This window comes from Lepidothrix coronata, unplaced genomic scaffold (genome assembly GCF_001604755.1).
Source record: "Lepidothrix coronata isolate B3197 unplaced genomic scaffold, Lepidothrix_coronata-1.0 Scaffold278, whole genome shotgun sequence".
In the NCBI taxonomy this organism is placed as follows: Eukaryota; Metazoa; Chordata; class Aves; order Passeriformes; family Pipridae; genus Lepidothrix; species Lepidothrix coronata.
Window position 1 is genome coordinate 714,665 of NW_016690458.1, and position 13,412 is coordinate 728,076.

Genomic DNA, 13,412 nt, shown 5'->3' on the forward strand with positions numbered 1-13,412 from the left:
GACATCAGGGAAAACTGAATCCATTTGCACTTCTTCAGCTGGCCAAATCATTGCAGAAAGTTGAAACTAGTTCTGAAAAATAACAGCCAGGAAAATAGGGACATCGGTGAACTCAGAATGACAGAATAAATGAGCTATTCTGAGCACTCAGCAAAGTGCATTTACTGCTCCGTATTTACTGTTTTTTTTTAAAAAAAGTTAAGATTATTGTTTATTAAATTTGTTGAGAAGCAATGAAATCTCCTGCAATTTTATTTTTAAATATCATTTTACTACCCAACAGCAACAGTAAATCCATAAAATAACACATGATTGACCAGGACTATGGAGTTAAAAAAAATACTGTTTGCTTTGTACATTCTTATTAGTCTTGGCTAAGATGTTATAAAAGCAGTATCTTTTAACACCTTTTATTATACAAGGGTCAAGGGGTTTTTATGTTTCTTAAAGAAAGCTTCAAATAGCCCACATAGCGGGTTCCTGCATCTTTCATATGGCTGCTGTATAAACAAGCCCATTTTACACAGGAAATGACATAACCATGTAAAAGTGTACATGGAGTTTAGGCACATATTCAAACACTAATGGGAATGCATTGTTTTCAATGGCATACTTTTATGTTTACCTATCGAGCTTAGTACCCATATTTTAGCCAAATACAACAAAAATTATCCACACATACCTGTCTTATAGTGTACTGTTTATTTGAAATTTGGACCTTCACAAAGACTCCCGTGGGACAGATAATGACCCTAGAAAGTAAATACAAATGAGGCATTCTCAGTGAGAGAGTGAAACCTGCCATCATAAAGGTGGAGAGCTGAACTTTTAACCTGTATTGCTTTGCAGCTCAGGTTTCTCTGCCTTTCTGCCATCCAGTCGCTCACACCAACTCGCCCATGGGAAGAAAGCCGTAACAATAATTTAGGGTGTCTATCTTTGCACGTTATATAATGACCAGGCTAAAGAAAGCAGTGCCAAACTCCTGCAGTCATAGAATCACAGAAAAGGTTGGAAAAGACCTCCGAGATCATCGAGTCCAACCTCCAACTGAGCACCACCATGTCCCCCAGTGTCACATCGACTCTTTGTTTGAACACTTCCAGGGATGGGGACTCCACCACTTCCTTCACCAACGCCAAGGTCCTCTGTTTCTCTCGCTTTTCTGTGCTGTGTGTCAGCCCCAGGCTGTGCCCTATCCCTAAACCTCTGGGTTTGGAGGGGAACGAGGGTTGAGTGAAGCCCACCTGGGCTGTGCTTTTGTGCTCATCGGTGACAGTCACAAATCTTCCATACGTGTCTCTGTTCTCTTTGCCAGAGAACTGGAACTGCAGATTTCCATGTAAAATCTTGGCAACAACTGGTGAGCTCACTGTGGCAGCATCTTTTTGTTGCTATTGAAATTTTAGGAGAATTGAGAATAACAAACTGCTTTGAAAAGAGCAGTGAGAGAGGTCACTCCCTTCAACACTGTAGATTTAAGTGATCACAACCACTCAGTAAATTTCTTATAATGAATTACAGAGACAGAAGTCTGTGCCAGGTGATCCCAATGCCTCCAACAATGTACCAATAAAGCACCTATAGGCAAGTACACATTTACAGCATGGGGAAAGTCAGAATAACACAGTGTTGAACTGGAGTTCCCAGAGTTATCAAACAATTTCATAATGTAAACACAAAATGATACTCTGGACATCACAGCGCTGGTTTATGACTATTAATATAAACCAAGAATACTCAATTTAAGAGTTAAAAGTGAAAAAAACGATCTTGTTCCTATGCCCACCATTAGAAACTCCTCACTTTGAGCTGAACCAAACCTGAGCAGTGCCAGGACCCTTCTGGATGTGACCAGCCAAGAAACAGGAATGTCATGTTATGTCCTAACCTGAACACTCAGGCTGAAATTGCTTCTGTTTTGGCCAAACTCAGTTTTGAAGTGGTAATAATCCATGATAATTCCAACATTTTAGTGTAGTTTCAAATTTGTTTAAACTGATATTAAAGACCTACTAGCAGTTTGTTTTTTTGTTTTCCCTCCTAGGTGTAACTACCACCGAGCAGAATTTGGGGGTTTGAAACATTACCAAAGGGTGTTTTTTAAGACTTTAGTTTGTCAGTATTTCTTTTAGTTTTTCCTCAGATAATTTTTCCTGTTTGTTTTGGGATAATTCCACAATCTTAGCATATTTTCCCATTTAGATGCTGATACATACTCGATTTAAATACCATTTAGCTGAACCTTTATCTTGCTTTATTCATGTATTGAGACATTCATAGAAGGACAGGAAGCAAGAACCTCAGAGAGGTTTATACCTACTAGGTTTTAAAACCTTTCTATCATGACCAGCCTCACCAGGACCCTCAGGCTGGTCACCAGTATGAGCTGAATAGGAATTTTCCTCCTCAGATTTCCAAACTATGACGCCTTGTGAGTAACACCAGTGCTACCTTCCCCCCAAGCTGTTGCAGCATCTGACAAATCCAGCTGGAACTGAAGCAAAATGCAGGCAGTTCTAATCCCAGGAGTTCACTTGTCTGTTTAGACAACTTAGATTTGCTTCAAGGGTATTTAAATAGGCAGAATTTGCTATTTTAAACTGATCATTGAGGAATGTGCCTGTGTGGTTAATAAATGGCATGGCACAGCTGTGTCTGTCACAGCAGAGCAGAGATGTCCCTGGGAATGTTAAACGGCGAGTGCCACTCTCAGACAAGGAAGAAAGGAGACAACCCTCTATCATGGTCTAGCCAACCTCCTCAGGAGGAAGATGGAGCCAGTGCTAGGGGAAGGATCTTGAAAAGCTGCAAAGCAGCCACCTAAAACCATGCAGGAGCAGGAAAAGAACTGCTTGAACAGATCGGGCAAAAAAAGCCTGAGCTGCCCTCTTGGTTGTGGACTTTGCAGGGGAATGTTTTCTCTCCTACTGTAGCAATGGTAAATCATAACTAAATCAGCTTTTAGTAAAGCTTAGACTTGTTGTTTTGAAAGTCATATGAGACTGGCTGGTGATAAGCAGTTAGTGCAGGGTCAGTAACTGCTGGGCCCGGCCTAAGTCTCCCTCGGGATGAGGAAGAGCAGGACCTGGGAAGCACACACTGAGAGTCCAGAAGAGAGATGGAGGATCCCCGGAGACCCCCCTGACCCACAAAACAGAGCCATAAGATGCCAGGATTTCTCATGCCCACGTTGGGAAGTGCTCGTCATTCTCTGCGTGGGGGACTCGCCCTCCCGGTCAGCTCGGGGGGCACCAGGCAGTGCCAGCCCTGCAGGCAGGACCAAGGGGCTGGGCTGGTACAGAGCCACCACACAACCAAACCTCCCTGCAGCGCTCTTCCTGCATCACCAGGCTGTAGGTGAGGGGGCACCACAGGGTGTCTGCCCAGGGCAGCCCCAGGGGTCTGGCAGCAAGGCTGCTTATCCAGGTATTTTAAGCTGGTTAAAGGCTCAGCTGCCCAGAGAGTGCAGGAGGAAGGGCAGAGCTTTAAATCACTGTTTATGGCCATTGAGCAGGAATTTAAGATGGTTTGCTGCTGGTGTAAACTAGAGCATGTCCAGCCTGGGGTGCTGACCAGGATGATGTCAGGGGCCATACTCAGCTCCCTGCCACGACCCACAGCAAGGGATGCTGAGCAGAGGAGAGGGCAGACCCAGGAAACCTTATGACTTGATGGTCTAAGCAATATCAAATCTCAGCATTTATATTTTCTACTATTGATAAACTCCTTCAGTAATTTCTGATGGTTCATATGACCTTTCTGATCCATCTGCAGTTGAACATTTGGTACCTAGTTTTGTGGGTGGAAACATACAGGAGCAATCCCACAGTAAATTTATAATCCATGTCTGGAATAAAGGGGATATGCAAACACACAGCCCTTGGAGGGTGGAATAAAAGGATATCAGAGCTCCTTTGCAACCATCTGCATAAACTCATTTTTGCCCTAGATAAATCAAGTGACAGTCTTATTCCCCACCAGATCAAACCAGGCCATCCTTTCAGATCTTTCTTCCAACGTTTCCACAGTTTCTCCCTGTGCCAGCAAAATACATGGACATGTTTTGCATACCCCTGGTATTCTGCTTCACCGAAAAGTCCCTTTCACTTGTATTTATTGTATAAAAGCATAAAACAAATTTCTTAATAGCATTATAATTATGCAGAGTTGGACAGCTAGACACAATGCAGCACTGTGTCAATAATTTATTACATCTTATGCCATAATTGAACACTTTTACTATGAGCATTTGAGAACAACTTGGACCTTATACAGAATAATATATCTTGCTACATAATAATGGAAAGGTGGATACTTAAGAAAGATATGTAGCTTGGAGGAAAACATACATGGAAGCAAATACCTCCTGCATCACCTATCTTCATGTAAAACTTAAAACTAAACCAACATATTATATTTAATGACTCCTTTTTTTATATATGCATAGTTTCAAGAGCTAATCAGAAAGAAATCACATTACAGTGCAACTATTTACACCAAGATGGGGGCACACCAGAACACAACCTTCCCTTCTAGACATCGGGACTCTTTTCTTACATTTATGAATGGACACAGCACATGGGAATCGGGCATAAATTCAGTCTCAAGAACAATGTTCAAAGGATCAAACAGGTCATATCCACAGCTCACCGATACCTTCTTTATCCACTGCCTTGAGGCTAAAAGCAGGTGATCTAGAGGTGTAGAGGTATCATCTTCTCTGTCATGGACTTCAGTGAGGGCCAGTCTCGTGTCACCGGCACAAGGCCTTACATCCAGCTGCATGACAGCACCCAAATGCTACTGAAATATGCCCATGGAGAGACATATAGCAGCACTGCGTTTATTGCTACGTCCTTGTAAACACACTTACCCTAGAGGTAAGAAATGTAGTTAACCTTGTTTGAGGAGAGGTTATGTCCAAGGTTATGTTATATTCATAATATATTCACGGGAGCAACTGTGCTGCTACCTGCAACCACACGACTCCACCACCATGTCCTCATACTGCTTGTAGACCACGTTGTTTGCAGAGTCAATGAAAAGAATGCTGATGGGGCTCAGCCGGGTTGGGACGCAGCAGGTCGGGGGGGTCGATTCCGGGTCCATGGAGTTCATTAACGTCTGGATAACTGCGTGGTTGGTGGGCTCCAGGTGGGACCGGAGGGGGAATTCACAGAGCCCTTCACAGTGATATGCTTCATACTCCAGAGGGGCTATTATCCAGTCATCCCAGCCCATATCCTTAAAATTCACGTGGAGGGCTTTTCTGCTACACCTCGCCTTCAGATTCTTAGTGGGCCTCTTCCCTTGCCGTGTTGCCAGAGGAGCTCTTCTCTTCCGCCTCTGGTTGAACAAGTACTCGTAAACAGTTTTGTCATCTTGGCCAGATCTAGCTTTGATTTCATTGAAGAATAAGTCTCTTTTTTTTGTCCTCCCAAACACCAAGAACAGAGCCTTTTCATTGACCTGTCTTCCTGTTCTATTAAATCCCACACTCCTGAGATCAACAGCTCTCCCCCTGTCAAAAGTTTCCAGCTCAAAACACAAGTTAACCAAGTTTTTAAAGTTTCTGAAAAGCTTCCAGATGTCAAACACTTCCCACTTCGGTGTGTCGGTGATACTGACGGTCCGAGAGTCCAGGAGAGTCGCTGCTTGTCTGTTTGTAGAGCAGCTAAATAATTTCACTTGGGAAGTTTTTCCAGAAGAATGAGACTTCCATGTATCAGAAGGCTTCTTCCTCAATATTCGAAGCTCTGCTCCCAGCAAACCATCTTTTTCTAATGCACTGATGTCAAAAATATATTTTTGTTTTCTTATAGTTGGTGCTCGCTCGTCTAAAAAAAGCACACAAATTTTTAAATGTATGTCAAGCGCAGATCAATATCAGTTATTCAGTTCTTAATGGTTTTCCTCAAGTTTGCTCATAAGCTAGAAGTTGCCTTAATTAGCCCTCTGAACAAAAAAACCAATCTTTATCTAAGGGATCAGCTCTGTGCAGGGACACAGAAGAACTCAGTGACTCACCCAGGGAAATGAGTTTCTAAGTTTGCGTTGGAGAAATCTCCTTTCTTTCACCAGTGGGCATTTTCTACCTTCAAAGTTGTAAGTAGGCAACTGAAAAATAGTCCTTGTTCAGGGCTGAGCACTCACAGGACCTATTCACCACTTGTATCCTACTTAAATTACTGAAACAGAGCTTCAGTGGTGGCCAGGCCTTATGCTGGCTCCAAGCATGAGCAAATTTACCCTTAGATGATACAACAGTGAATTAGTCCTTTAAAACCAGCATCCCCAGGAACTGCCAGACTCAAGGATAATTGCCTTATTAACTTAACTCCGCATGATTCACAGCTTTTTCAAACTGGGCAGAAAAACATTCCTCCCTTTAACCTTGACGTTACATTTGCTTGCTTCAGCTGGTGAGGAACATGGGAACATGGCTGAGCCAAGGTTTCAGTGACGTGACATTAACAGTGCCTTCCAGTGGCGAGCTGAGAACCTGAATGCAGCGCTTGTGAGCAGTGGATCATCCCTTCCCAGCAGCCAAGCTATTAATAATTAAATGGCAAACAAATCCAGTCCTGGTGAGGCTTCCATCCCCATTACTTCACCAGCTGTAGCCTGCGTTGCTTCCTTAAGTACGTGACAAAACTCCTACCAACGTCACTGGAAGCAACATGGGGCTCCCCAGCCAGAGGGGTGAGGTAAATAAACATCATTCTTTGGGAACCTGGTTGTTTCTCCTGTGAAAGCAAACACCAGCCCAAATTTCCAAAAATGTTTGGAACCGGAACGTGGAACTGCGAGTTCTGGAGTCCCAGAAGTTATTACTCCTGTTAGTCTGGGCTTAGCTGTGGGCTCCTTGGTGGTACCTGAAAGCTTTGAGCTCCTATGGATACCCCACCCTACCCACAACGCCTCCTGGGTCTGCAGTGTAGTTCCTCACAATTCTACTTGAACCAACCAGACTGACCCTTCGATACTGAAACTTGTGGGGTTTTTTCACAGAACAGCCTCGTTGTTAGCATGTTACGTGTTTTTAGACATTACACTATAATCTAACATTAGCAGTTCCCAGGAGCTAGTTCCCAGCTTGCTAGAAAGAAAATAAGACAAAAATGCAAAAGGTTTTTAAACACCTAAGCATGCAAAGACTGATTGATTTTCAACAATATACATCTAAAATACTTTCTAAATGTTTTCTTTGGCTGCCACACAACCATCTAGTTCTGCCTCTAAATGAATTTTCCAAGATAAGGCAGGAGGACAAAATCTGCAGCAAAGTTGTGTGATTTCATTTACATTAAAAAGAGCTATTTGACTTTACCAAAGTATGATTATTTTCTAATACTCTCTACATGTATAAACACACTCAAACATCTCTCTCTGTCCACACTCACTCACACACGAGCTCCTTTCTTACCTTGTCCTTTGTCTATAAAGCTGGTTATTGTATTGGCAAGTCCAGCCTCCAGTTTTACACTTCCATTAACACCTTTTCTTTCTGCATCTGAGAGAGTCCTGTACAAAGAGAGCATGTATTCATGTGGCGTTATCGGGGGATGTCGGAAGGTTTCCTTAGCTTCCCTCTGGGTTACAGGCTCTTTAGTCTTTTTGGTTTTGAAAGAATCAGTGTCAGTACTGCTTGTGCCAGTTTTTTTCAAAGCCACCTTGCTGCTAAGATTTTGAACCTTTGGAGTCACTGTCCTTACTCCAGAAGGTCTGCTGGGGAGATGTCCTACCTTGCCCTCCGCGGCTGCTGTTCTTGAGGGAACCTTCTTTGACTCATCGTTCTTGGCCAGCAGAGCTCCAGCCTGAACAGCACTGCTTTTAGTCCTAGCCTTTGAGTTCCCAGCACTATATCCATGGCTTGCAGTCCTCAGTGTACCTGCCCGTGCAGAGGGACTCCTCTCCTTTCCTTCTGCTTTTAAAAACCCTAGTTTAGATCCTGGATTACCCTGGCCTGCTTCAGAATTACTCAGCGCTCCAGGAACTAGATCCAGAGACAGCCAAGTCAAATGCCAAAGCAGTAAAGTGAGAAAATGCAGGATTTTCATCCTCTGGTCTTCCTCTGAATGCCACTAAAGAAAAAATCAGAAAAGGTTCCTCCAGTTTGGCAGAAGAAAACATGAAAGAAATTAAAAACCAAAGTCAGCAAAAATGGTTTTTGTTTGAGATTAAAACATTTCAAATCTCGTTGTTCAATACTTGTATCCAGTCCCATAGTGGAAATGCTCATGTACTCAGATACGATCTCCCCTGACTTCAGTTAGCAGCTATAAAGAACTTGTTCTTGAAAAGAGAAAGTTTACCACCTCGTTTTCTTCTGTAAAACTGACTGAAAACTTGAAGGAGTCCTGTTTAAATCCAAGGTTTTTTTTTTTTTTTCCAAGAAGGAAGAATGGCGTAATGCTGCCTCTGTGTTAAAAGGTTTTTTTAAAGTTTTGAATCCTTTCCAGTGAAAATATTTCACACACAGAGACCTGCAGGTGCTCAGAAATCTTTTACAAACCTGAACTCAGGAATTGGAAACGGAATTCCAACAAACCTATTTAATTACTCTCTGATGTCATGCTGTCTAAACTAATTTAACTGCGATATATTTCTTAAAAAAAATCTTCTTTACCCTTTTCATTAGCATGAGTCATACTCTGCCTCATGTGAAACAGCTCCACAGGCTCAAAACTCCAGAGGATGCCTTTTCAAGTGGCAGCACGGCCTCTGCCTCAGCCCTCGATGAACTCCACGTTTAGACAGGACAAACTGCAAAATCAACAACTGAGCCCTGTCACACGGTCCGCTGGACACATACATTAAATAATCGAAGAATAATTCATTTAGTTCTTTTTCCAGAGAACTGTAACAGTGGCTTCGCTTTGTCCTCTGGTGACTGAAGGGCTGCGCTGTAACGCCGGCGCCTAATGAGGGTAACTTTAATTTGACACAAACACACAGGGCCGTGCCTGCAGACAGTGTATTTTGGCTTATTTATCGCTATGCTTAAAACCCCCGTGTGAGCCCAGCTGGAGAAGCAGCTCCTGGCGGAGGGGATGCCCCGCAGGGCGGGCACAGTGCAGCGGGGCAGCAGTGCACCCTGCAGGCAGCCATCCTCCTCCTCCTCCTCCTCCTTCCTCCCCTTTGTCCGCAGCCTCTCGGGAGCTGGAGACAGGCCTAACCCCCGTCTTTCATCCAGACACTGCTGGACACCAGCCTTTGTTTTAATACGAGATGCAAAATGTTCCAAGCCGCCGACCCCACGACCCCAGGACGGCGGGCAGGTCCAACCCAGGTGTCACGGCTGTGCTGTGGCTTTTAGCCCCCCAGGACAGCGTGTGGAGCAAGTGTGTCTTTCATAAGCTGCAAAAAATGAACTGCTGTTCTAAATGAGCCTTCAGGAAATGGGGCACCGGGCTGGATTGAACAGGGATTACTGGGACCTGTCTCTCACCTTGCACTGATGCTAAACCCAGTCCTCCTCCTGCAACTGCTTTTGCTTTCTGAGGCAAGAAGGGAAGAGGTGTAACACTTTTTAGCTTGATCTGTGTGTGCTGTAGCATTCCTCACCCACCCTGACCAGTATCAGAAACACTGAACTACTTTCTTAAATAACAACCTGCATGACATGAGGAGCTCTGAACACTTGTTTGAAGGAACTGAAGGACAGAAGAGTTCAGTGATTTCGTAGATGTCACAAATAAGGTAGATCCAAACCCTCCTGGCCCTTCCTCTGATGTCAGTTGTACTTTTGATTGATACTCCCCATCAAAATAAAGCACCTTCTCCGTGAGTTACCTCTGGTGAAACTATTCCCCAGCGTTCCCTCCACACCATCCCACAGCCCTCCCAGCCATGCCATCCTTTTATCCTTCCCAAATTGTGCACCTTTCTGCTGGGCAGGAGGCCATGTGCGTTTCTGTGCCATGATCATCTTGCCACTAAGACGCAAAAGCAGCTGAATGTTGAGTTCCCACTTTTAATCCATCCAGCTTCCAGTTTTCACAACACTTGTAAGAATTTAATATTTTTAAGTTGCTCTATCACACCTCGTTGAGATTTGCAAACAGATTCACAAATGATTTAAGAGATGGACATGAAAGAGCAGCAGGTAAAACAATGGGATTACACGGGCCTTGTCTTAGTAAATCAGGTTAAAGGCACAATCATTCATATGTTCAAATGATATTTATATTTACAAGATTAAATTATTTTAGGGGGCTGGACAGAGCTAGCCAGAAAGAAAAAGGAAAAGCAAGCAAAGCAGCTGTGCAAACTGATCTTTAAAAGAGGCTTCCTTGAAGCAAACTCCACTGAAGTGCTTGGAACCACGGGGGCACGGATGCTGCTCCTGTATTGCCACCCGTGGGTGTTTGTCATCTGGATGCAGTGCTGTCACTGAACTCCAGCCAAGGGAAGTCCTGCCTCGTGTCACAGCAGGCACAAGCAGGGCCCTTCTCAGGGACAGCTCAGACCACCTGCTTGGTCTGTCAGCACACACTGTGGAATAAAGCAGAAGCTGAGCCAAGCAGGGAATGCCCCCAGAGCCCAGAGTTCTCGGGGTGCCCTGTAAAACACACAGGACAAAGTTCATTGCCCCAAGCGGCTCCCAGGAGGCTCCGCTGGATACATGATGCCAAGAGTCAGAATCTGTTCACTTGCAGTTTGAGCTGCACATGGAAATCTTTATTCTAGTGATCTACCAGGAATTTCATTGTTCTTTCCCAAGTGAATTAATTTCCAGAAAGGATTTAAAGGATTGAGTAAACTCACATATTAGGCCATTTGCTGTCATATTGCTTTTGCTTATTGAAACGAATGAACATTCTATTTCTGCGAGAATTTATCCCTCTGCACCATAGCTTTTGGGAGGTTGTTTTTTAAAAGTATGAAGTTATAATTGGAGGAAGGAACTTAACAGTTCTCTGCTTTTCAAAAGGAAAGAATTACACAAAAGTCACAGATGATATAATTAAAACTTGCTTGTCTTCAGCTGAAGCAAAACCAAAGATAATAAAGTTCCCACTTCTATGGAAAATTGTGGCATAATTTTAAAACACTGTGCTTCAATGTTGTGATGTTAAATAAAAAACTGGAAGTCCAAAGAAACAATTGTGTCATTGGTTATCAAGAGACTTGGCTACATCTGTGAACAGTAGTGAGCTATGGATCACAGATTCATAGAATCACGGAATATCCTGAGCTGGAAGGGACCCACAAGGATCACCCAGTCCAACTCTGGCCCTGCACAGACACCCCAACAATCCCACCCTGTCCCTCAGAGTGTTGTCCAAACACTCCTGGAGCTCTGGCAGCCTTGGGGCTGTGCCCACTGCCCTGGGGAGCCTGGTCAGTGCCCAACCACCCTCTGGGGGAAGAACCTTTTCCTGAGATCCAACCTGACCCTGCCCTGACACAGCTCCAGCCGTTCCCTCGGGTCCTGTCACTGGTCACAGAGAGCAGAGACTGAAGCTGCCCCTCTGCTGCCCCTCAGGAGGAGCTGCAGCCCCTGATGAGTCTCTTCTCAGTCTCCTCCAGCCTGAATAGACCAGGTTACCTCAGCTGCTCCTTGTATGACCTTTCTAGGCTCTTCACTATCTTCGTAGCTCTTTGGACACTCTCTAACAGCTGTACATCTTTCTTATATTGTGGTGGCCAAAAGTGCCCTCAGGTGGGGCTGCCCCAGCACAGCCCAGCCCTATCCACTGCACAGCCCATCTTAGGAGCACTAGGACTAAGCTGAGGCCACAGCATTTTGCTGGCAAGGCTGGAGGACTCTTGCTTCCACCATAGATCCAAGGACAGAGGAGGCTCTGAGTGTTCAGCATGTCCCACCCCGCAGGCCAGGGGGCTGTGAGAGCCCACGGCTGGAGCCATCTGGCTGCTTCCTGCGGCTCCAACAGCGGGACCCTTTGGAGCCAGGCCCGAGCTGGTGCTCAGACCCAAGCAGAGCTGCTTTTCCAAACCAAGAATTAATTTTTATGTTATTTTTGTTTCTTGGATCCACAGATTTACGTGATTCTCCTAACTTTGAATAAAGTGGAAATGGGTTTTCCCCTACATTTTGGTATCTCTGCCTGTTATCAGTTAGAGAAATACTTTTGGAAGCCTAGTTACTTAAGGAGTTCCTTCATTCGGCACACAATGTTAATTAGCCTGCATTGCCTTCTACAGGTGTTGTTCCTCTCTGCAACACAAGCACATTTAAATGATTCGAGATTTGAGAAGGAGTCAGTGATCCCAAATTACTTAGCTGACCAAAGAGAATTTTGTGGCAATTCATCTGTTCCACCTCTCCAAAAAGCCCGAATGACGGTGGTGAAGCGTTTGCCGCCACAGCAAAAAGCAGGGCCTGAACACAAGTCAGTGTTATTCAGCAGCCAAATACAAAACTATTTTAAACAATGAGCTTAACCAGCTCCCAGAACGATTCCCGGTGAAAAGCAGAGGATTCATTAACAGTGTTTTTTCTAATTAATTAATTTTTCTGCCAAGGCAGCGCTTTCCCTCAGCAGCACGGCGAGACCGGCGGGGAGGCCTCACACTGAGCCCTCACACTGAGGCTGCGCCAGGGCCGAGCGGCCCCGGGCGGGACCGTCCGGGCGGGCCGGAGCTGGGGGCGGGCAGGGCCCTCCGGGCGGGCGGGACGCGCGGCCCGGCGGGGCAGGGCCCTGGTGCGGCCCGGCGGGGCGGGCGGGCTCGGCCGGGCCATGGCGGAGGACGGGCAGCGCAGCCCGGGATCGCTGCGGCGGCGGCTGCGGAGCGCGGAGGAGGCGCAGCAGCGCCAGGCGGGGCTGGTGCGGCAGCTGCAGGACGAGGTGAGGGGCGGGCGGTGCCCGGGGCCGGGAGGGGGTGGCCGGGCCGCCCGCGCTGCCCGGGGGGACTCGGCGTGGCCTCCCCGGGGCTCCTCGCCCAGCCCGGAGCGGCCGCGATCGCCCCGCTGAGCTCCCCCGAGGTCGGTTCCGGCCGCGGGAACGCTGCTGGTTGGCCCCCTTAGCAGGGCTTGTCCGAGGCAGGAGCCGAGCTGGTTGGCTTGCAAAGCAAATTTGAAAACTCATTTCCATCGCTTCAAAGGAGGTGTTCCCTCGAACACCCAGCCGTTGTCTCGGGGTAGGTGGTGGCCGTAGGCCCGGCAGAGCTGCCCACGTGTGTCTCCATCGCTGTCTCAGGTGAGCCGACAGCGCTACCTGTGAAAGAACCCCCGCCTCAGTCTCTGTCATATTAAAGTGAAGCTTCTCTCTGTTGTAATCACTTCTGGTTGGCTGTATCGGCATCACTGTGCTTGGGCTGTACAGACTCAGAGAAAAACTAATGCAGGAAGAGCCAACTCTGTTACACGCTGCATTCGCTCATCTTCATTCTCTGTATCCACCCAGGTACTGCGGTACCAGACTTGGTGTCGAGAGTTGGAG

The 13,412-nt window shown here is 46.0% G+C and overlaps 1 protein-coding gene across 1 annotated transcript; it reads right to left on the bottom strand.

The window, feature by feature from the left end:
• Nucleotides 1–4,274: 4,274 nt before the first annotated feature.
• On the bottom strand, nucleotides 4,275–12,712 carry GDF5 (growth differentiation factor 5). Its single transcript, XM_017836445.1, has 4 exons — nucleotides 12,557–12,712; nucleotides 12,259–12,392; nucleotides 7,430–7,527; nucleotides 4,275–5,840 (listed from the first exon to the last, which is right to left on the bottom strand). The coding sequence occupies exons 1-4, from the start codon at nucleotides 12,710–12,712 to the stop codon at nucleotides 4,972–4,974; spliced, it is 1,257 nt and encodes a 418-aa protein (XP_017691934.1). The 3' UTR covers nucleotides 4,275–4,971.
• Between the last annotated feature and the right edge of the window lie 700 nt (nucleotides 12,713–13,412).